The sequence below is a fragment of the Haliaeetus albicilla genome, chromosome 1, assembly GCF_947461875.1.
Source record: "Haliaeetus albicilla chromosome 1, bHalAlb1.1, whole genome shotgun sequence".
Lineage (NCBI taxonomy): Eukaryota > Metazoa > Chordata > Aves > Accipitriformes > Accipitridae > Haliaeetus > Haliaeetus albicilla.
The window spans coordinates 51,848,600-51,872,070 of NC_091483.1; the positions used below are offsets into that span (position 1 = coordinate 51,848,600).

General features: G+C 37.3%; 1 protein-coding gene across 2 annotated transcripts in view; it reads right to left on the reverse strand.

Moving 5' to 3' along the window:
* Positions 1-719: 719 nt before the first annotated feature.
* The window catches only part of ZDHHC2 (zinc finger DHHC-type palmitoyltransferase 2), a 37,857-nt gene continuing 15,105 nt past the window's right edge, over positions 720-23,471 (reverse strand). The window contains exons 4-13 of one of the 2 annotated variants that reach the window (XM_069789300.1): positions 20,936-21,056; positions 19,906-19,975; positions 18,259-18,291; positions 12,732-12,852; positions 11,907-12,039; positions 9,310-9,436; positions 9,029-9,121; positions 7,771-7,880; positions 7,240-7,317; positions 720-4,315 (exon numbers count right to left, since the gene is read on the reverse strand). In XM_069789300.1, the coding sequence (XP_069645401.1) occupies positions 7,277-7,317; positions 7,771-7,880; positions 9,029-9,121; positions 9,310-9,436; positions 11,907-12,039; positions 12,732-12,852; positions 18,259-18,291; positions 19,906-19,975; positions 20,936-21,056 (849 nt within the window). In that variant the 3' untranslated portion in view covers positions 720-4,315; positions 7,240-7,276. The remainder of the gene's footprint in view (positions 4,316-7,239; positions 7,318-7,770; positions 7,881-9,028; positions 9,122-9,309; positions 9,437-11,906; positions 12,040-12,731; positions 12,853-18,258; positions 18,292-19,905; positions 19,976-20,935; positions 21,057-23,471) is intronic. The other variant, XM_069789307.1, reaches the window with a different exon arrangement.

Consider the following 23,471-nt stretch of genomic DNA (forward strand, 5'->3'; position numbering starts at 1 on the left):
GTTCAATACAAGTATTTATGGAAGGGTTTTAAATAAAAAATGGGAAAGCTTGGAACATATACTGCAAGTTATGTCTGGACTGGAACAGGTGAAAGCTGCTCTCATCTTTACATAACTGTTCCTGCATTTTTAGAGGCCCCTGAATACAGTCTCATTCCTCTCTGCACCAGAGGTGGATCCAACACTTTCCAAGGGGAGATTGTTAGCAAAATGCAAAGAGAGGAAAGTCAGGCACATCGGAAGAATCTGGCATGGGAAGCACTGGAGAGCTCTCATGAAGCAAAGCTGCTGTGGGTGACAACCCTGGTAAGTAACATGCTTCCCTTCCTTGCACCTCCTCAGTTCTATAAAGTAACGTGAGTTTAAGAACCCCTTCTTTTTGGGGACAAAATTCCACCTTTCTGGCATTTAACAGTATCTAAAAGAGTGCAGCTGTGTCTGCTCTGCCAGCATGAAGACATAGAGTATCTCACTCATGAAAGACCAAAAAGGATTTGGTTCCCACTTTACCCATTTCACAGTGGAGGTGCTAGGGATCTAGCAATTAAATGGGGGAGGGAAAACTTACCTATAAAAGTTAAAGATTGCCGGTGAAGGGGTGAGGTGGGGACATTTATAGCAACTGTGTTGTTAATGAAGCCACAGTAGAGGTGATGTTCTGCTATTCAGGTACACTGTCAGTAAAACCAAAGGTAGCACGTCAATGACTACTACATACATGACTTGCTGAACATGAAGCATTTATTTATGTAAGCAATACATTAACAAGTGGCAGTTAATACACTAAATTTATGTTGAAATATACTCCCCCCCACTCCAGCACACCAGTCAACTGAATCAGGGCAAGAACTCTTAGTCCAAATAATGATTTAACAGCTACAGCATACCACACACTAAAAAAACTCACTTCCTGCAACTGTTCTGAAGTCTTGCTTGAAGAATCCAATTTTAAGTACAGTTAAAAATAATTAGCAGTATTTCATTAACTACCTGCCCACAGTTGTAGGCTACTAAAGAACTTTCAATCTGCAACTTAAACTGGACAGTGTTTTTTCTCTCAAGTTAAAGAATTAAAGTGCATAGCAGCAGCTGTGTCTAATTGCTCAGTGGGAGGAGCTCACCAAAATCTAGGTGTTCTATTTTCTTAATAAAAATAGTTCTCTGTGAAGACTTTGAGCACTCTATCACCAGTACATCAACTGACATAGAATATGTATAGACCACTTCTAGTGCAGACATGTATTGGATTTGTTCTAACCTACAAACTAACGAAGCTTCTTATGCATGTGGGGGGCTATGATTCATATGACTGTTTACATATATACAAAATAAATTCAACTTTGTTGTCATTAGGGACTGAGGAGTCTAGAACTCATCCAACTTCCACTGAAGCTTGAAATGCAGTCATACTGCTAGACAAATATCAGGGCTATTATTTTCTTTTTAGCAAAAGAGTAGATTAGTAACTGTACAGTAGGTAAAAAGCAGTCTTTAAAAAAAATACAGAAATTACACAAAAGGCTGTAGTAAAGTGCCTAGCAAGAATATAAAGAACAGGAGAATCAGTGTAAGTGGACAAACAACATTGCATCCTTGCTCCCCTTACCTCTTCACAAATTCTCCTGTGTGCATTGTAACAGCATCGATGCTCAATGACAATATGTCAAAAAGACCATTTTCACTTTGCTATATAAAGTATTAGAGAGCTTAAAGCCAAGAATATAGTCATATTGGAAATTATACTTTGGAGCAGACTAGCTCACTTTTGTCCATACTCTGTACAGGGAGAACTGCCAGGAGCCCTCTAAAGCCTGCTGATGGTGCTCTTCACAGAGGCACAGCTCATACCCATCCTGAGAGCAGGTGTAGCTACAGCCCTCTGGCTCAGATCTGCTGAATGTTTACCTCTGAGCTACCATCACTTCTCTTTCCCCTTCTCCTCCCTTCATCAGCATATGCTTCCCATGCCTCCATCAGTTTTCTGCTAGAGGGACAGCCTCTGGCTACATCAAAGCTGCAGATTATTTAGGGCTATTGTGCTTTCCAAGTGTGACTTCTGAGACACAGTGAAGCCAGGCCTTTCTTGATCCCTTATCCCTGTCCTTTCTCTACATTCATCCCCAGCCTTACTAAGAGCTCTCAGAGCCCTGGACATAGTCAGGGTAGCTGACATCTGTATTAGAGCGCGCCATTTCCATTTGGAGTTTTGCTGGGGAAGAAATCTGTACTTTGTCTTTATGTAAAAATACGGAGCAAGTTACACTGAAGCTGAATTTCAACTTTTTAACTCAGTATTTTCAAATGCATGCTCCATGACAAACCACCCTGTGACTAACTACGTAAAAAACAAGACTATACAGATAGAGAACCTGAAGTGTTAAAAAATATATTTTCCCTCTCCCCCTTACCCCTTGACAAGTTAGCCTTTAAACAAACACTAACACAAGGTAAGCTGACAGAACAACACTGAATAAATAGCTGCGAAAAACTTTTGGTTGCTAGATGTCTGCAGGCATCATGTAAACTGTATGCTACCTTCATGCTAGTTTAAAAAAAGGTGTTCTACATCAAGGGATCCACACTCTGGCACTTCTGGCAAGAATCAGATGTTTTCAGGCTGGTAAAATTTTGAGATTAAAAAAAAGAAAAAAGGAAGTAAAATAAATACATTTTCCCTCACTTGAAAAAAGCCACATTTGTGCTCCAACAGCTATCGCTTAAGTTGTAAACCCAGGAAAGACAAATTGTAAAGTTACCTGCCTGTAGAATAGTTAATGGTAAGATTTTTGCTTTCAGAGATCTGTCACTTAGTCCTGCTGCTGGTTTTCTAAACAAACAACTGGCATCTTTACACCATGAACCTGTGAAGTAAGTAAGTGACTCAGATTTGATAACAGAAATACTTTTCTGCTTCAACTGAACTAAGCTTAGTCTGAGAGGTTGGTTTTTTTTTTTTGTTGGTTTTTGGACTAGTCTCTATCTAGCCACCTAGAAAGCATAACTAAGTTCCTCCTAAAGGTGTTTTCAGAATAACAATTTGCATTTAAATGTAAACACTGATACCATAAATGTAGTGTATACAAAAGGCACAAGACAGTTAGATTTGTGTTGCTGAAACTTCCTTGACTTTGAAAGCTGATAATGCATCTTTTATTATCTGATCCTAAGACAGCTGCTAGCGCCTAACTTAATTGAAGGGGTTTTCCTATGTGCAGCAGCTTGGCTTTTTGGTATTGCAATCAAAAGTCTGTTGTCCTATAAATGCAAATATCACAAATTATAACAGTAAGTCCCCTTGATTGTACATGATATTCATTAAGTTACGCAGTAAGAAAGGCAGTGTCTTAAAAAACAAGTGAAAAAAAGAAATCTGAGACAACTATTGATTAATAAGAAACTAGGATTTTGAAAGACAGCTGCCCTCAGGAACACAGGTTGGTAAAAAGCCTTTTGGATCAGAGTTAAGTGCCAACATTCATTTCCCAAAGGGGTTGACAGCTCCAAATGGGACAATAAAATCCCCATTTCATAGCACTGTCCTGTGCAGCTTCCATCAAAATCCCTAGCTGGCCAGTTTCATTCATGTATTACCCATCTGAACGCAGGCTTTTTATCGCTCCACTTACCAGTGACCCACTATAGCATTCAATTAACAAAGGAGTTTTTTCCCCCTCTGCAACTTTTCAAACTATTGGTAGTGTAGATCTGAAGGTAAACGGAGCTTTTGCAACCATGTTTTCCAAAAGCATTCCAAAACAGTCAGACACTTCACTTGGGTCTCCTTATCTTCAAAAATTGCTTATCAAGCACTCAAAAGAAAATACAGTCCACCAAACCACTAAATTATTCGTAATCAACACTGGCCCTTCTCCCAATTCATAAAGCCAGTAGTGCAAAAGTTTGATTTTAAAGTTAGCTACTTACAGCAATTGGAATTAACGGGTGAGCTTTCAAAACCAAGGCAAGAATATGGACTGATATGTAAGGAGGTCACATTTTTCTTGTGCTGAACAGCAAAGTAAAACCAGCCGTTGTGTTTTTACAATTGTAAACTCAGACTCCTTTTTTTTTTAATTCCTAATACTCAGAATCATCCTTTACCATTCAAAGCCAGTAATTTTAAGTTGAAACATTCTTTATATGGTTCAGAAGTAGTATGTTTAGTTTCATGTTTCAAGCAGTGACATGGAGACAGCTAATCATCTGTCAGTTTGTTTTCTGAGCACATCCACACAGGAGCAGACAGGAGCAGCTGGCCCACGGGGCTGATATTTGGAAGAATGCATCTTCCTTCCAACAACAGCTTTTTCTTGAACTAGAACAGAACATTAATCACAAAAACTTAAAAATTAAGTTATTGCAACAAGTCTCATCAACTCAAAGGTGAAAGTGAACAACAGCTGAATGAAAATCCCACCCTGAAGAGGAACACAGTAAGACTGTTCACAGATATGTTATTAATCCACTTCAGGATGACAATGATTAAAAACTGACTACATAGCAAGCAGGCCACCAGTTTATAAAATGAAGTGAGCTATTTTTACAGTACTCCCAGGTACCACCATCATTAAAAAACAATTCTCTATTACATTTGTGTAAACCACATCTGGCACTCTCAGTAATTAGTCCTCTGATTAACTATAAAGGATTACAGGACACAGGATATTGAACATATCCTTAGCTGGGACAGAAATTCAAATTACTAACACACTGGCAGGGGCTGTGGGCAATATTTTTCATGTCGAAGATTAAATTACTTGGTTTTGTTGTTGTGACTTCAGCATCTTTATTAAAGTATTCTATTCACTCCCTAGGAACAAATATAACTCAAAGACTGACAATAAAGTAATGAAGTTAAATGCAAAGTAGTTAAAATAGAATAATGTTTTTATATAAGGGCTCTTATTCCAGCAACTGTGTCAGAGAGACATATATATATATATACACACACACACACACACACACACACAGAGTAATCTAGCTTTTTTGTTACATCTAGAGAAAGTCTTTTAAGTGCCACAGAAATATCTCAGAGAGTGCTAAGGGTACAACCAAACTGGCACTTAACACTCAACGCCAGAGAAATTATCAGACCTTAGCTACTGCCTTTTCAGATGTGCATGCGTTGGTCGAAGGTAAAACTAACTTCCAGAAGCCCCTTTATTTGGCTTTAAACCAACTCTTTGGAACACAACCTCTGAAAGTGGTCCCTCTTTAAAAAGCTGCACTTCAAAATGGATGCTCACAAAAAGAAACAAAAAAAACCCCAAACAAACCAACCAACCCGCCAAAACCCAGTGGGTGGAGTAATCAGACTGCAAACACAAATCTAATTGTTACTTTCTCAGACTGGACTAAAAGAAAAAAACCCAAACATCTCATGCTCTTTTTTGGTTGTTTATCAAGCTAAACAGCTTGAAAAAAACACTTTCAGCATCTTGAGAACAATCACAGACCCTGTTTGATATTCAGAATAATCTGAATGACAAAGTTCCAATAAAATGTACACACTGTTCAAAGAAAGATTAAAGTTTAAAAGTTATTACTTAAGTAAATAAGGTGTTAGGAGTTCAGAAAGTGTAAGTAAGTCCAACCTGACAAAACTAGTTGCAGTTAATGACATTTCTGCAATATAATCAAAAAATCTGTTTGTTTAAAGGCTATCTCCAATGCTTTACTCTTGAGTAGTGATGACATGTAAGACACTAAAGTAACTGAAGTTGAATAATTTATTCTTTTCCAGAAACTGTTGTTCTGTTGAAACAACTGATGGATTAATCAGGGCAGAAGCACAGCATTTTACATTTTGAACAAAGGGTTAGAAATTATATTCTTAGATTCTATTAAAAAAAAAAAAATGTACACAGAGCAGTCAAAATTGCAGATACTGGCTGAATTTCATTCGCTCTCTCTTTAACTCTGTTCATTTGACACCCACATTTCTAACACTTTAACACTTCATACCATCATCAAGTTTGTAGATGTACCTATATCTGGAACTGTCTGTGTCTTCACTTGCCACTTAACACAAAACCAGAATGTAAGGGTCAAGAATTTTTTATTTCTCTGATGAATCCAACTGAACTTTTGGGACCTTTTTGGTACAAACTACAGGCCACCTGTTGGTATCTGTACACCTGTCATTTTTATAATCTGCCCTGACAGTTCAATACCATGCCTGATGGGGTCTACTAACAATCACTGCAGTTCTCTGATGGCTTTCCATACTTTCCACTTCCTCTAGGAGTGACCAAGAGCAACCTGACAGGCGTGATAGCATGTCCAGGAGTCATGTCACCCACAAATGAAGGGCATTCACTTGAGACACTTTTTCAGGCTGACTGAAAGGGTGCTTCCAATAGCAAAGATGGAAATGACCTTGCTGGAATGACTCCTCCAATGTTGTTGGAAAATCGTAAATTATTTGGTATGCTGAAATTATTAGGGTTGGAGTCAAATTTTTTATCCAGCTTTGAATATGAAATAGTTGATTTCCATAAGCTTTAATGGAGTTAGAAATCTTCAAATACTAAAGTGAATATGACGATTGATTGTGTTCATTCCCCACAACCCAATTATTAAGGTCTCCTCCTCCTATGTACATAACAAAATTTACTAGCTGCTTCTCAAACCTGCCTTCTGAGAAGTCTATGGTGCAAGACACCAAAGCAAGACATCAAAAAAATCTCAGCTGTTTTTAACAATAGGTAACTAAATGGTCAGGAAGTCATATGGACACCTTTTGTCGTCAGTAGGCAGTACTTTATTATTAAATAGGATGCAGCTCAGTACCTGACATAGAAGATCAAGCTGCTAATAGCTTATATATTAGAATAAATCTTTTTTCCTTCATCATCTGATAGACCTTTACCTGCTTCAGAAGACCAAGCTATGATCTTTGTGTTCACTATTAAGAACTAACTTCATTTTCAAACTTAGCTTTACAAATATTTGCTGGACAACTTGAATAGTCATAACTTCATTGTCTTTCTAAAGAAAGGGAATAATAATAATATTTTGGAATACTACCTAAAGGCAATGGGTATAAAGGTTAAACTGTTTTGCAAACATGACACATTGAGAAATAGGAGGTTTAGTTTAAGATTATGAATTCATGTGCTACTACTCGTGGTAAAAAAAAATTAAATTGAAGACAACAGATAAGAATTGCTTTAGTAATTTTCTTTTGTGAATTCTTCAAGTGGGGTAACATACTAAGTACAGAGAATATTAACATACCTTTCCTTACATATTCAGATGTTTCTTTCAAGAGAAATTAGGTTTCATTTTCCATGGTTAATGCAGGATTGCTCATACCTTTAAAGACAAAAAATGGTATTTCCACAGGAAAAGGTCTCATGTCTGTTTCAGCAAATAATACAACCTTTAATTAACAATCCATCTTAATGTGATTCCACTATTACCAAGTCTATTCCTGTCCTGTGTCCACTACACAGCTTTTCACTAGTTGCAACAAGATGTCATCATATTCTGATACAAGCAATTTGTAGCCAAAATAATTACCAGGCTCAGACTAAAAGATAATTAGCACCACTGGTGTTAGTGTTCTCAGTATCTCTTGGTCAGGTTTAACTGGGAAGGGCACAGCAGCTTGATACATGGAACTTCCTACAGACATCCATTTAAAAATAAGCTTCATGTATTTTTGTTCATGCATACAAACCAGATGATGTTGGTAATTTTTACACTATATCCTCCAGAACAAGTTTATTACAAAACCAATCATTGCAGCATAAATCAATTCCTTACCAACTTTGCCCTTTTCAGCCTTTGCACTGGTTTCTGACCAAGACGGTGTATCCGTAAGAAGGTGGCTCTGGGAATCACGCAATGGCTTTGCAGGAAACAGGTGGTTCTCACTGTAATGCCAATAAAAAGAACATTAGTAAACTGCAGTAATTTTTCCTTATCTTACCACACATCACAGACACTTTGTCATATATAGTACTTTCCCTACCTTACCTTGCTGCTTTTCTGACAATCACTACGCTTTTATCACTACATACATTACACTGTAGTTGTCACAGATGCAAGGGCAATCTCAAAAGCAACTCCCTAGCACAGAACAGGGAAACATTCTGATTTTTTTCTTTGACAGCTATTATATATTAGTGCTTCAGTTCCAAATGCACTGTGTATCCATATTCTCTCCCACTACAACAAACCTGACACGATAAATAGTGGAGAGAACATCTCCAAAATCTCTTGTCTAATACAAGCTACGGATCACTGGGGTAAGATTTAAAACATCAATAAGCAGCTAGCTGAAATGTAATGTATTTCTTTTATGAATAAAAGATTGTCAATATGATGCCATTATCATTTCTTAGTCACATATTCAAGTCTACTATACTTATCACACTCTTCATTACATAAATGTTGCAAAAAAGTTACAATATGAAATACTAGCGCTATTATACTTATTTAGTTTAAGGAGCATCTGCATACTTTTCACACTTTAAAGATGTCATGTCCATGAAGGATAAGGATTAAGAAAATATGTCCTATTACCAGCAGAAACAAAACATGTGCATTTAACATGCAGTTCCCTGTGCTTTGGCACAAGTGCTGAGGCCTGGGATTCCCTTATGCAAAGCATCTTTCACCAGATACAAAGAAGTAGGCCTCCCCCAAAAGCCTTGCAAGGTAATGCATCCATATCACAGACATAGCGACTGTCTCATATGTGTGCAGAACAGAATGTTGCCGATACTGAATGTTAGGCAGGTGTGGAAAATTCAGGTCCTAGGATGCTACCGAACTGAGACAAAACACATGGGGGGGGGGGGGGAGGGGGAACCCCCACCTTATTTCCATAAATTTAAATATAAGTCTGAGGATTAGCTGAATTACAGCTTAGCTGTTTAAAATCTGACTTGCATTTTTTAATAGGATACTCTTCATTTGCTTACCACTTTTAAGTATCTTATACATGGTTCTATTTATATGTGCAGAGGTAAAAAATAGAGTATCAACTATTTGAAAAGAGTAACAAAAAGCAAATTACTTTTTGGATGTTGAATTAAGACCACCAGGTGTGGAAGCTTGCTCAGGATCCTGATTAACAAGGCAAGTTGGGAAGGAGCAACCATCCCCTAGACTGAAAAAAAATCAGAATTAGTGTCATACATACCAAAAAAACCCAACCAACCCCAAATTCGAAGAACTGGTTCTTTCTAAAGTGAGTATTACTGCATCTTATTTCAAAAAACTAACCACCCCCCCAAACCCTGTGGATCCTGATTATTCAATAGTTTCAACAAATGAAGCATTAAAAACTGAGCATACCTTGAAAACACAGGCAGCAACCAGTATTTCTTCTCATCACCAAACACCTGCCTTAGGTTTTTGCTGAAGCCCAAGCTGAAGCCATTCTTGTCTGTTCTATGACGAAATATGGGAGCTCTGAATACCTCTTAAAAGAAAAAAATGAATTAGATCTCTTCTCAAGACAGCACATTTAAGTTTCACACCAATATTTAGGCAATTGCACTGATGATACACCACCATCCAAGAGGAGAGGCTGTACTGCCCAATGACTGAGAAAGCTAGTCCACTCATGAAAGCCCAAGTCAGTGCTACACAGTCACTGCGTGCAGAGGAAGACCTACAGCTGAGGAAGGGTGGAAGTCTCCTCCCTCCACCCTCCTCCCTAATCAAGGCAAGGAAGAGCAAGGAACTCAGTTTTTAAGAAGGTGTGATATGTTACATGAAGATTTCAGCATGTGACTAGACCACAGAGTGTGTTTAAGAAAGGAAAACCTAAACAAAGGGTTTACTACAGAAAGAAGAATGGAAAAGATTAAAAGCTTAACCTACTTTAGTAGTAAGACTAGCTTTTCACACCCTGAGGTATGAAAATATTGTGTGTTTTTACAGCTGCATAAAGAAAGCACTTTACTTGCAGACCCAGATTATTCCCCATGGACATCCAACCTAAATTTCTGGAGAAGAGAGCTATATATAGCTTGCAAGTGTTGCAAAGTGCCTGAAGCAGAAAACTCACTCACTTTCCACCAAGTGACTGATAGCCATTTAATTCCCTTAATTGGCTATATATAGTAGGCAAACTATGCCCTGATATCCTGACAGTACAGCTCTCACAAACCATGCTGGAACCACGCAGAGATCGTCCTTCTGCAGTAAATCCTTAGCTATGAACTGCTGGAAGTGACCTTCAACATGTAGTATGCATTATTTACAAGGTGTTTTAAAGGAGGAGGACGGGAAAATAGAGAGACCCTTTTAGATGCCCGTGTTAGGCTAGGAACACAGCTCCCAGGATGATTTAACCACAATCGCACTTAAAGCTGTCATGGCTTCATTACCAAACTATTGCACGTTCAGGGTTTCACGTATTGACCAATTTCCCAAAGTAAAATGGGAAGAAGAGACAAATGGATCTTTCTGAGTAGCTTAAGTGTACAGAAAACATGGTGTATTACCTGCATGGAATTCAATTTGTTTTAAAAAACCATGAAATATTGAATTAGAAGCGTACTGCATTATGGTTACCTTTGAACAAATTTTTTTTTGTAATAAAATGCTAAGAACAGTTTATAAACAGAATACTTAAATATTTCTGCTCATTTAACCATCATTAATAAAACTTTTCTTCACTTATAACAAGATTGACCAATTTTTTCCCCGATACTAATTTCTAAGTATGTGATTTTTCAGAATACTGAAGAAACTCACAAACCCTAGAGAAATCTTGAAGTAAACAAGCTTTCTTCCAATGTTATATATTCAAAGTTTTCCATTAATCATCTACATATTACTAAATCTGAAGAGAGCTGGAAAAAACAGATCAATTCATTGCCTTACTCTAATTCAGCTTATATCAACAGAAAAGCATTTAGAGATTTAGAAACTTTAATGAATATATTGCAAATTGGTATTATTACAGTCCAGGATATAGTATAGAACAGGCACTCAATCTTCTCCACCTCCTTTTTTAAGATTTGTCGCCAGACAAACATGCATCCAGGTGGTGGGAAATCCTGTTTTAACACTGATATTCAATGCAGTTATATATACAGTCCCATAGTAGAGGCCCAGGACACCTTCTTTGAGGTTTTTAAAATTAACTCATAACTCGAGTCCTTTCTATGCATCTATGATTATGTGGTAGACAGGACTCACAACCGTGAAAACGCCCTTCAGATCTCTGTGTTCATTTACTGCCAAATACAGAAGCACTGCCTTAAAGCCTGTGCTTTTATATCAGATCATTCTCTGACGTTGGCCCCTTGTGCTCAGCCATGTTGATCAAAACCAACACCACCAGGGCCACGATCAGCCTGCCTTCCAGATTTATTCTCTTCTCTCCTTGCCTCCAGTACAGGCAAAGTTTTGGAATCAGTAACTATGCCTTTGAGAGCTTTTAAACAAAACTGTAGCCAAACTGAACAGAGGAACTTTGGTTCTGCGGGGGTGACGGGTGGGAAGGAAGCGCTAGAGCCGCTGCCGTGACTGAGACACCCCATCAGAGGGCTCTGACCCGGGGGCTGCCAACGCCAAACAAGCAGCACTTGTGCGAGCGCGCATTAGCGCGTCTAACAATTATTACAAAGTGATCTCATTTTTTTATTTTTTTTTAATTTATTCAGTTTGTGTTGACAAGCTGCAGATGGGAGGAAGCAAGAGGAAGGCAAAAAGTTCATTAATAGCTTGGCCCCTTGGGGCAAGAGGAAAAGGTCAGAATTTCCAGGGAGCAGCAGAACTGGGGAGTCAGTACTAGACACTGCCAGATCTGGGCACTTCCAACCAGGATCCAAGGAACCTGTATAGGATTGCCCACTTTTTCCACTACCCCCATACATATAATATACATTTATTATTTATTTTTTGCTGTCAAACACAAAAGCATTAAATCTGCTTACCTAATGTAGACTTATTCTTGCTCACAAGCCAACAGTGATACCCAAAGAGAGAAGACAGACTGACAGAAAACATAGCTGCAGCAAAAAATAAAAACATGATGTGGAACTTGGCTTGAGTATCAGGAAGGCCATTCTAAAAAAAAAAAAATAAAAAATTATGCCATTAGAATTGGGGAAATAGCTGTTTAATTTGATTATTAATAATCCTCTATTCAGCCAAATCAAATTCAGTGCAGACACAAACGTACCACACAACAAGAGTCTGAACAAATGAATTATACACCTTCCATGTACAGACAGACATGCAATTAGGTTGCTGACAGCATCTAAGTTAAAGAAACGGTTTGGATCTGAACTTTGAAGTGTCTTTTAGTGAAGAATAATTTATCTCTACAAAATTGTCTTGTTTAATTAGCCTTTTCAGAAAACTTACATTGTAGCATAAATATTGCAAATCTAAGAAGGTAATGTCATAAGTTATGAATCCAGATGATCATAATTAAAAATACTAGAAAATTTCTCTGAAGCTTTTTCATAGCGTAGCATTAAAGGAAGTTAACAAAACCTATCTAGAATATAAACTCCCTTGTAAAATGTTTTCTAAATAATTGCATACTTGTTCTATGCAGCTTCAAAATAATGAAAAAACTGAAATTTCATAAACTATGATAAACAGAAAAAACTAGAGGGCTATGATTATTAGATGAACTCTTGTACCTCATCTAAGGAGATACTAGATTACAATGTAATACCTTGGAATCTTAGACTTCTCGCACAGTGGTAACTTCACACACTTAAAGGCAGTATGTAGATTAGGGTACTTACTGTCCAAAACTTGATAAAATACTGTAAATCCGTTGCAGCAATGAAAAGGCAATACAGTAGCGAGTAAGCCAAGAAGAGAAGAAAAAATTTGTAATTGGAGAATCCTACACAGTTGTTCACCCTGATAACAAAGAAAAGTACAAGTAAAAATGGAATGTAATGAAACTTATTTTCTTTGCTTTCATCCAATTTAAAATTAAACTTATTTAGTCTAAAAAAGTTAATACCAGCATGTAAACCAAGTTTGCTTCCCACCTCTTGTTCCTCAAGCTACTGAAATGTATTTAGCTTCAACTCCCAAACTTGTGTATTAATTCTAACCAAAACCAAAACACCACCACCACAAAAACCTGAAGAACTCTACCAGGTAATGACATTTTCAACAGCTTACTGAAATTTAATTTTCACTTATGGTATGAAATCTGTTCCCAGCACATCTGATGTAAATGTGACTGCAGTTACAGTTACTTTTTTAGTTTGCAGGGAAGTTTAAGTATCCATGTTTTACCATTAGGCATGCTGCACATAACAACTGGGACAGTTACAAGCCAAGAATTTGAATCTCGACTGAATTTTGTGAGAATAAAAGCAGTCTCATTTAGTCCACATCCTCCTTCACTGATCATACTACATACTAAAATTTCTTAGTAAGATTCTCAAACTTAAAGAGTATTCACAGGAGATTCCTAAAAATATTTGTATTTATATAAAATAATGAGAGAAATATACTGTTGAATAAACAGAAAACATTCAATTTCAGTGGCAACATGACAGCAAATAAAAGAGATTAGGAACATGTACATACACATCCAAATGTTAAAATGAATCTCATTTTATCGTTTTTACTTACGGGCTTCAGTTCACCTGCTTCCCATTTTTAAAGAAATTATACATGATAATGAGCAATTAGTATACACTGTCACCAAAGAGACATGATGAGAGTACATTTAATACCACAGCAGCTTCCCATTAGAGGCAGTATATTAAGTATTATGAATTTTAGAGTTCTATTAAACATGTAATGAAATTATACCCACCAAATGAAAAATGTTGGAATGCTGCCCATGTTTATTGGTAAACAGCCTCCTCTTTCTTTTATTTGGTTGCATTAAGAAACTAACCAAAGTTACCATTGCACTGCTAACTTTGACATAACTCTCCATATGAATTTAAAAACAAAAAAAATTCCATATACCTTCTTTAATTAATTGATATTGCTGTCAGAAAGATCATCTAATTAAGAGAAGACTACATCCGTGAAAGCACCTGTATGCTGAAAAATAATTCTCAAAAAATAAGAATGTGTGGTGAGTCTCAACTTTGGCTTCTAGAAGTACAGGACAAGTTACTGCAACTATTCTCTTCTCTAGAGAGACAGTGATGGTAATGGCAGGATATAGGGTAATCAGAACATGGTAAAAATCTTAAAATTCCAAATAAACTTCCACTGTACACTACTGTTACCCATCCTCAGGGTGGATAAGGGGTTGGTTTGTTTTGTTATTGGTTTTGTTTTTACAAAACATGCTACCTTGGCTAAACATTAAATTTAGCATCACCATTTAAACATGAAGCAATAGCTAAGCATCTGTATTAACTACAGTTAAGAAGGACAAACCAGATTGTTCTAATTCAAAAAAACAGCAGGTATGTTTCTAAGCTCATCATGATTCTTATTGGAAAGCAAATTTACAATTCTCCACAGTCAAGTGTTCTTTTTCATTAAATATGTCAAAGTAAGCAATTCCATGATAAACTGCAAGCAATTCAGATTCAAGGTTTCTATGATAACCCAATTTTCCTTTCATGGTATTTATTTTAGGACCATTTTTACATTATAACACTGTTTAGTGTGCAAAAAGAAATATCAAGTGAAATGTTATTCCCCAAAGATAAAATTTCTTGAATCACAGGCAGATTTCTTTCTCGTTCTTTTGCACTAATGGATACAGTACACACATTAAAATAAACTTTCATAAATTATTCCGCTCCCTTCAATTTTGACAAAGCCCCAGACTGCGGAGTTCTTACTGGAAGAGAATAGTACATCAGAAGATTGAAGGGAAAGTAAACATCGAGGTTTTGTAATTGTACTATTCAAACATGTAGTATCAAATAATAAAACCCAAGAATGGTGGTTAGATTTGAAGTCTAACATTTCTGAGGAAGAGTAAAACTGATAAATGGCACTGACAACTGGCTAAATAAAGGTGTGCTATTGCAGTGAAACACTCATACAGAAGAACAGTCCAGGTTAATCTGGATTACAGGTAACATTTAAAACACTTAATTTTGAAGTACAAAAAGAAGAGATATCCTTTCTGTCTCAAGAGTTAGTTTACTGAAAATACCAGGCAAAGAAATAACTTACAAGGCACTGAAGGTGATGCAACTCAGTTAACAAAAAGCATGGCAGAATTAAGGAGATGCTAAATTCTCTTTGGATGACTAAAAGGACAGATGTATCAAATGATTCCTGAGGTGTTCCTAATGCACCTTGTTAGTATTAAGAGTTGTTATATACAAATTATATTTTTGGTGATGCCTCAAGCCATTGCATTCCTGCCTGCAGCTCCATCTATATATAGTATGAGTAGCAGCAGCACTAGCATAGAAATCACTAATGCTTTTATTTCTGCATCACTTAAACCTCTTAGAGTAGTTAGAGGGCAATTAGCATTAAATATTTCCATTTATCACAGTACTTGCATTAGCACAGGAGTGCTAGCCAAAATAAGCCTCCCAAAAAGCAAAAGAAAGCTGACCTGGGGCTAGGATATGACTACCATCTTACTGCCTTTGCCTTCCAAATGTTTTACCTGTCCTCTCTCCAGAAAACCTTCTCCTAGTAGAACATTAAAACAGTAGTAGTTCCCATTACCGTTTCCCTGCTCTCCCTAAGCATCACATGGGTTCTTTTCCCCTTTCCCACCAAACTTGCTCCCACCAAAAAATCCCAATATGAAAAGCAAAGCAGGACCTAACGATGTTTTCAGGGGGGCTAAAACCCACCCATTATACTGTTTTCCACCCTTAGTTTTGTTGGCAAAATAGCCATATGATATTTCCCAAAGAACCCTTGAACACAGGTCTTTAAAGGAAACTATAAAGTTTAATCAGCATCTGTGCAATATTTCAAAACTGTCTTGTCACTTCCACATAGTCGGGGTTTTTTCAGGGTGAGCAAGGAACTGTGGACATCCACTCAAATTAGGAAAAATAAAGCAAGACAATACCTCTTTCTCTAGTGCATTTCTGTTACTTGGGAGTACAAAAGGAACAATTCTCCATCAAGAAGCATTACATACGTTTCAAGTACTTTCTCCATTTCTACCTTTTCTTTTTGCACCCATTGCTTATTAGCTTAAAAACAATGAGCAATGTAAATACTCTCTCAAACTGTGTATGTTTATGTTGTTTAGATACAAAGAGTCTGCAAACAGGTAAGATGAGCAAATGCTACTGAGATGAAAACGGACTTTATTTTTCTAGAAGTCTATGCCCTAGTGAAATACCACTTCACTGCCCCTTTACACAACACTTAAACGCTCAGTTTATGATTTGTTATTTGATGCAATGGATTTTTATTTTGAAATTGAAGTTTACATGAAGGACATATTCATGTACTATTCTAAGGCAGGACAACTCAAAAAATCCCAAACAGACCATAAAGCTTATGAGAAGTGTGTATAATACTGAATAATAATAGTAATATTGAGACTTTTCACTGATACTTTGTCAGGAATAGCATGACAGCTGATTTTTTATAGCTTTCTACAAGACAGCTATAAGAAGGCTGAAAAAAGAAAACTGCCTTTTTTTCTCATATGAAACTTGTTCCGCATTCAACGGTTTTATCTGCTTTGTTTGTTTAAGAAGCACACTACTAATATTAAGCATCATCAAGTTTCACATGTTGATATCCCTACAGCAAAAAATATGTAGGAATTAACTTTACCCTATATTGTTAAATATTTCTTTCAACTTTATCTGCCATGTAGCCGCAAAATAAGGGGAGATTCTTAAATCATACTGCATTATGTCAGAGGCTGTAGTCAGGACCAAGACAAACAGGAGGAGCCCAGCAACTCCTCCTCCCCCAGGATGGAGTCTCCTCTGCCCAAGAATTTGATTTAAGAAGGTCAAACCAGCTGCTTAAAACCATCTACCATTCAATTTGTCCAACACAGGAGATTCTTCTTTTCTCATTGGTTTCATGTGGTGAAGAACTGCCATCTACCACTCAATCCTCCTAACTTGGACCTTACTAAACAATTATCTTTAATTATTTCCATGAGATAACTGCCAAACTGACATAAAATTAATTACTGTGCTAGTTTTGGCTGGGATAGAGTTAATTTTCTTCACAGTTGCTAGTATGGGGCTATGTTTTGGATCTGTGCTGAAAAGTGTTGGTAACGCAGGGATGTTTTCGTTACCGCTGAGCAGCGCTTACACAGAGCCAAGGGCTTTTCTGCTTCTCCCACCACCCCACCAGCGAGGAGGCTGGGGGGGCACAAGAAGTTGGGAGGGGACACAGCTGGGACAGCTGACCCCAACTGACCAAAGGGATATCCCAGACCATACGACGTCATGCTCAGCGTATAAAGCTGGGGGAAGGAGAAGGAAGGGGGGGACGTTCAGAGTGATGACGTTTGTCTTCCCAAGTCACCGTTAGGTGTGATGGAGCCCTGCTTTCCTGGAGATGGCTGAACACCTGCCTGCCGATGGGGAGTGGTGAACGAATTCCTTGGTTTGCTTTGCTTGCGTGTGCGGCTTTTGCTTTCCCTATTAAACTGTCTTTACCTCAGCCCACAAGTTTTCTCACTTTTACCCTTCTGATTCTCTCCCCCATCCCACGGAGTCGGGGAGTGAGCAAGCGGCTGGGTGATGCTTAGTTGCTGGCTGGGGTTAAACCACGACACTTAAACATCCTGTCTACCCACTGGTTCCAAGGGCTGCTGAGAAGAGACAGGAAAACAAAACTATTGTGCAGGCTGACACAGCAGCAAAAGGAGGGAGGGTGGGAGGGACAGAGGAGAAAAAACAAGACAAAACAAAGAACCCATAAAACTAAAAGAGCTAACTTGCTGCTTCCAGCAAGCCCACTCAAGCTGTCCTGGGAGCTTCAGTAAGGGGAACAAGGCACAGCCCTTCCCTTTGGTTTTCAACATAGGGTAGTATTTCATCATTCAGTGCAACTAAGCCACGGTAATACTCAAAGTCCATGCGGAAAAGATACAATTCTTAAAAGAAGTTTTCTTACCGACCAGAAGTCTGCTTCATCCTAACTGTAAAAACATGGAGTTACCTAACTGAAAGGTCTAAGAAAAATGACACATGAACTTCTTTCCACATCTCACAACTAGGCAGAGGACATAGTAAATAACTTCAATGGTCCTGCAAGACCAGTAACTTCACGTAAGCATCTAACTCTAGGAATAGTGAAGCATCACCTTCATGACAGGCCCCTCAAGAGTTTATTTTACCAAGAAAAGCAAGAAAAGAAAGCCAACAGTACACTCACCAAGGGCAATGATGATCCATTTTCAAGATGCATCTTAAAAGAACCCCAACAGAATTCCAAGCATTGCAAAAGGCAAAAGAGGGGGGGAAAAAAAAAAAAAAAAGTCAGAAGCACAGTTACGTGTCAGATTTAAATTACTCACATACAGATAAGGAATTACCCATATGTACCATTGCCCATATGTACCATTGGTTACCTAATCTATTTAACAAGATGTCTATTTAAATTCATATAAGATAGTTTACCTACAAGTAAACTGTAGGTAACCCAAACTCAAAACACTTGTTCTGTCAAGAGCTTAGCGATTTAAGAAAATGCAATCTATAACTTCAACTTTAGGATTTGGTCCTCATTCTGAATAGGTTTTTCAACTATCATTTATTCTTTGACAGAGCCTTAGAAACTGGGCTAATTCAATTACTATACACTTAGTGATACAACTAAATATACTTCCAAGTACATGATTTACTTACATAGAAACAGACAGATGCACACAAGGTATTTAAAAACTTACCTTGCATGAAAAAACACAAACGTTTTTTGCAATTAATCGTTCTCCATTAATAAAACATGTACAAGAAAATCAGATATAATTGAAGCAAGTGAATATTGACAAGGTAAAGGGCATAATTAAGGTATTCTGCAAAATTAACTACTGGCATTCTGCAAATTTCACTCACGTTTCATAGGATAACACAGGTCACCCTTTTTCTCCACCCTGCTCAGACAAGAGGGGTGGAGAATGTTCCTGACTTACAACCACCATCCCATACAACACAACCAAGATCCTCTTTCTATCTCAACTCAGTTACTCTTTCAGTGCCTCTGCTGTCTTGCTGGACAAAATGGAAAGTCTTCTCTGCCTCACAATCATATTGGAAGGTTTGATGCATTATCAGCTGACGAGTATTTGGAACAGCCTTAAAGCTAAGAATAAATCAATCTTTGAGGAAGCCCTTTCTCTTAAAGTTAGAGATTTAAATCACTGGGGGCAAGAGTGGAGAAACACACAGACATCCTAGGTAACTGGAGAAAGTTCAGAGAGAAGAACAGCCAAAAGAAAGATTCCATTAGAAAGCAATTAGACTTCTGGGAAATATGGAGGTGAACTTCCTTTTGTGTTAGACAAACAAAAACTTTATTTTAACGGCTTCATTTAGAAATGGAGGATGCTTGGTTGTTTCCTTTCTTTAAACAAAAATAACCTGCAAGTTATCCAATGAAAAATAGGATATTAAGTTTATTACCTCAGGTAAGATGTAAGTGACATCATGATTAGATTGAGATGGGCAGTGATCTTTATTCAGATTCTAACAAAAGAAGCAAATTTTTGTTTATCAGCTATTTTGGTTACATTCTTAAGGAAAGTTCTTTATTAATATTCATAATTTTTAACCACATGTAAAGAATGTATAAGACCATGTAATCCATGTTGGCATCAAGAAAGTCATGAAATGAATTAGAGTAAGTTACAGACTTCCTTAGAAATAAGTAAATAAAAACTAAATCTGAAAAAAAATAAGGAAAAAAAAAGCTTATCTGCCAAAACATTAAACCTGAAAAAATCTATGCATAAAAAATAAAAGCTTCTGTGTCAAGGAAAAAAACATTAATTTAGAAAACCACTTATTTAAAATATTTTCTTACTTGTCGCATACAGAACAGTGATGGCAACGATCTGGTTTTACAAGATGGCATCTGTCACAGTATCTGATTGCTAAAGAAAAAAGTTCCAAGATTAGATCTCAATGTACAGTTAGTTACACATTTTGATTCCTGAAGTCTGCACAAAAGTAAATACTAGCAGCTCAGCCCAGCAGAACCCCAGGAAAGCATTTCAGCATGATCAGAAGCAGCTGCACATATTGAAGCATTTTTTAAGTACTTGCAGTGCTGAATCTAGCAAAGTGAACCCAGAAAGCTCCGTTTTTGCAATCTCTGCTAATCATGCTAATCAGGGTTTTTTCTTCCAAACCCCTCAGCTCTGCAAAACAACCAACAAACCAACAAAACCCACAAAACCCCTACTAGACTGGAAAACTTTTAAAGACTGTTCAACAATATAGCTATTTTAAGCTATTATTCTAACAGCTTTAATTTACTATATGAGATTATCTCGGGTTTGCTTAGCTAGCCAGTGTTCACAAACTTACAGTATCAGTAGGTTAAGATTAACTCTTAGTTTGGAAGAACTTTTATTCTTGCAACTGAACAACCAGCAAGTAAAACAGTTTCTCACTGTGATCTATCTAGCTATACATGACATGCAGATAGTAATTAATTTATTATTTTTATTTTATTATTACTTTTATTTTTTAATTTTTTTAATCTATGAAAGAAGAAATTTATGCAGTTAAAGACTGCTACAGCCTCTTCTGCAGTTTGTTAGTATTACAAGCTATTTGTTAATGTCAGTTTGCAAACATTTAGCAAGGCATTGTCAATCCACTTTAAAATCCTAAATTGTATGCAGCAATTTACTTTCCAACAATCTTTCCGCTGAATAAATATAGCTGCATACAGCTACCTTAAAGCTAAGTTCTTGGGTCACTTTGTTATTTTATGAAGTATGAAAAGCAGTTCTTCCCTACAATCCAAACCCTTGAATTTTTTTTTAATTAGTTTAGGTAGTACATCAAGACACCTGCCTTTGGTGGTCTCCTGAACACCTATTTACCTCCAGACATTGTCCGTGTATAGATAGGAAGATCCTTGGCTGCCCGTCTTAAGACTTCTTGCTGGGATTCACCTCTAGGTTCCCTCTCTAGGGATTCCTTGTCTGAATATGATAGATGAAACTGGAATAATTTTTAAAAATCAAAAGATATGTTAGCAAATTTCAAGTTAAGTAAGTATCTGTGGAGATGTAACGAGAAATAAATATTCATTATATAAAGATGGATTAGCAGCACGTACAAGGTATTACAGCAAATAACCCAGTGTTCCTAAGACCACTAATTTAGTTTATGGCAACTGAAGACAAAATTAAAATTATTTCTGATTTGGTATTGATGCAATGCCGAATGCTTCTAGAAGTAATAAGCAACACTCTTCAAGAGAAGGATCAAGAAAGAGCTTACCATTCCCTTGAAAGGTCAGTTAATTAACTTCTGTAATACTCTGTATTAGCCAGTGAATATAAGCTAGGGATGTCGGTCTTTAACTGAAAGAAAATACGCTACTAGTAATAGCAGAGAAGATAGCTTTATTTCTCTTCTGGTGTCTGGCATTCTCCCTTCTACTCTTAGCCACTCGAGAGTTGCTGTTCTCTTCGTGCAGGTGTTTGTTAGGATGTTTTTACTTCAGAGATTGACTGACAGAAGGAAGAGATGGGTGTCCTGTATGACAGAATAACCACATCTTAACATCTCCCTGCATTAAAGGGCAACTTCTGTCACTGCCCAAAGTGGCAACAAACATTGTTCTAGTAAGAGCTGAGAGGGTAAAAATTACTGAGAGAGATGCATGGTGTACACGAAGTAGTCCAAATTTCTTACTCTAAAGTCCTCTGCAACACACCAACATAGTCAGCTTTGTCACTGCAGCTTATAGAAGTGGGCAGATACCGAAGTCTTTGGTATCTCTATCAGAGAAACAGGACACAAAATTCCCTCTGAAGAGAAGCCTGTATTTGGCAGGAAGAGTGTCTGTCTCTAACCCGTACTAGAAGCAGAAGCCCTCTGCATAGTGTTCATGTCTACAGAAAGGCTAGTCATTACAATAATATTAAATTTTTTCCTAAATGAAAGTGATGCATGTAAAACTACGAAAGCAGAAAGAAGCATACAGTTAGGAGCCTATTTGCACCTCCATAGAGAAGGTACCACTCTACTTTCCTGACAAAGCTCAAAATCTTCCAGCAGAAGCTGGAGGTTCACTGTTTAGCATGAGTTTCTCAGGTCACCTTTCATTTTTTCCGCTAGCAAGAATCCACTCTTGCCAACACCTGAATTGACTTATATTGGGATACATAGGATTTCTTCTAGGATTTCTCACTGCAGAAACTTGGTTCAGAATACTTTTTTCCTTTTTTTAATGCTTCTTGTTTGATGTACACAGAGCTATTGCTCCATCATTTTGTACTGGTTCTCAGAGAAGTCCTAAGCTTACAAAACCTTCCTGCCTGGGAAATCATCTTCTCTCCCACCCTCATGCAATGCCTGTAGCTGGTACACACCAAAGTGAAGTGTCTCAAAGTCTCTCAAAGAGAAACTGCAGCCAGAACTTTAGTGCTTTTCATATGCGTAAAAAGTTGAAATAAGCTTAAAAAGAAACATAGAGGCTATGTGGTTTGCACCAGCTGCAGTATTCATGAAAACAAAACACAAAAGCTTTATTTGTTTTTCAGTCTTCAAACGAGTATTTGCTATAGTTGATAAGTCAGTTCAGTTAAGTTGAAAATACAAGCTTTTACGTTTACAGACTTCATCCTAGAAACTGGAAGCCAAGCAGTAACTTAACATTACAGAATACCCTAATAAAATTTTAAAAACACTACTCTAGTAGATTAGGAAAAAGACACGAACAACAAAGATGTCACTTACTGCCAGCAACATTGTGTAAATTCAAAGAACACAGAAACACCACACATTGCCTTCTATTACCCAACTTCAATACTTTTAATATCCCGTTTGAAGTTCTCCAGTGGCATTGTACGATGGCTTTGGAATCCCAGTATAATTACTAAGGATTTGTCAAAATGTTTTGGAAGCCTTTTATTGGCATCAGCCCACTGATTTGAAAAAGCTTCTAATTATCGCTACAGTCACCATATACATGCATATATTTTGCTATGTAATTACCAAAAGAAGTAGGATCTTAATTTATTTAGCTCCTCTCCACCCCAAGCTGTAGTAAAGACTGCAGCGTGAAATTCAAGGAAGATGCCAATTACTTTGAATTATCTACTTGTTTCCACAATTATGTGCCTTATTAGTGAATGAAAACTATTCAGAAAAGAACCTCTGCACAACAGACAGTAGAAATCACAAGCTACTTATTTTGTGTTGGCATGGTAGTTATAGGAGCTAGAGTTATGAGTCCATGCTAAAATAAGTATTGGCTTTGTGGATATTTCAAACTCCAGAGCAGCCGCAGCACGATTCCTCTTGACCTCAGAGGCTGTATGGCCTACTAAGGATTGTGAAATTTCTGTAAAAAGGCAGGATGGAAGAGGCCAAAAAGTTGCACTGTTGTACCAAGCTGCATGGGGA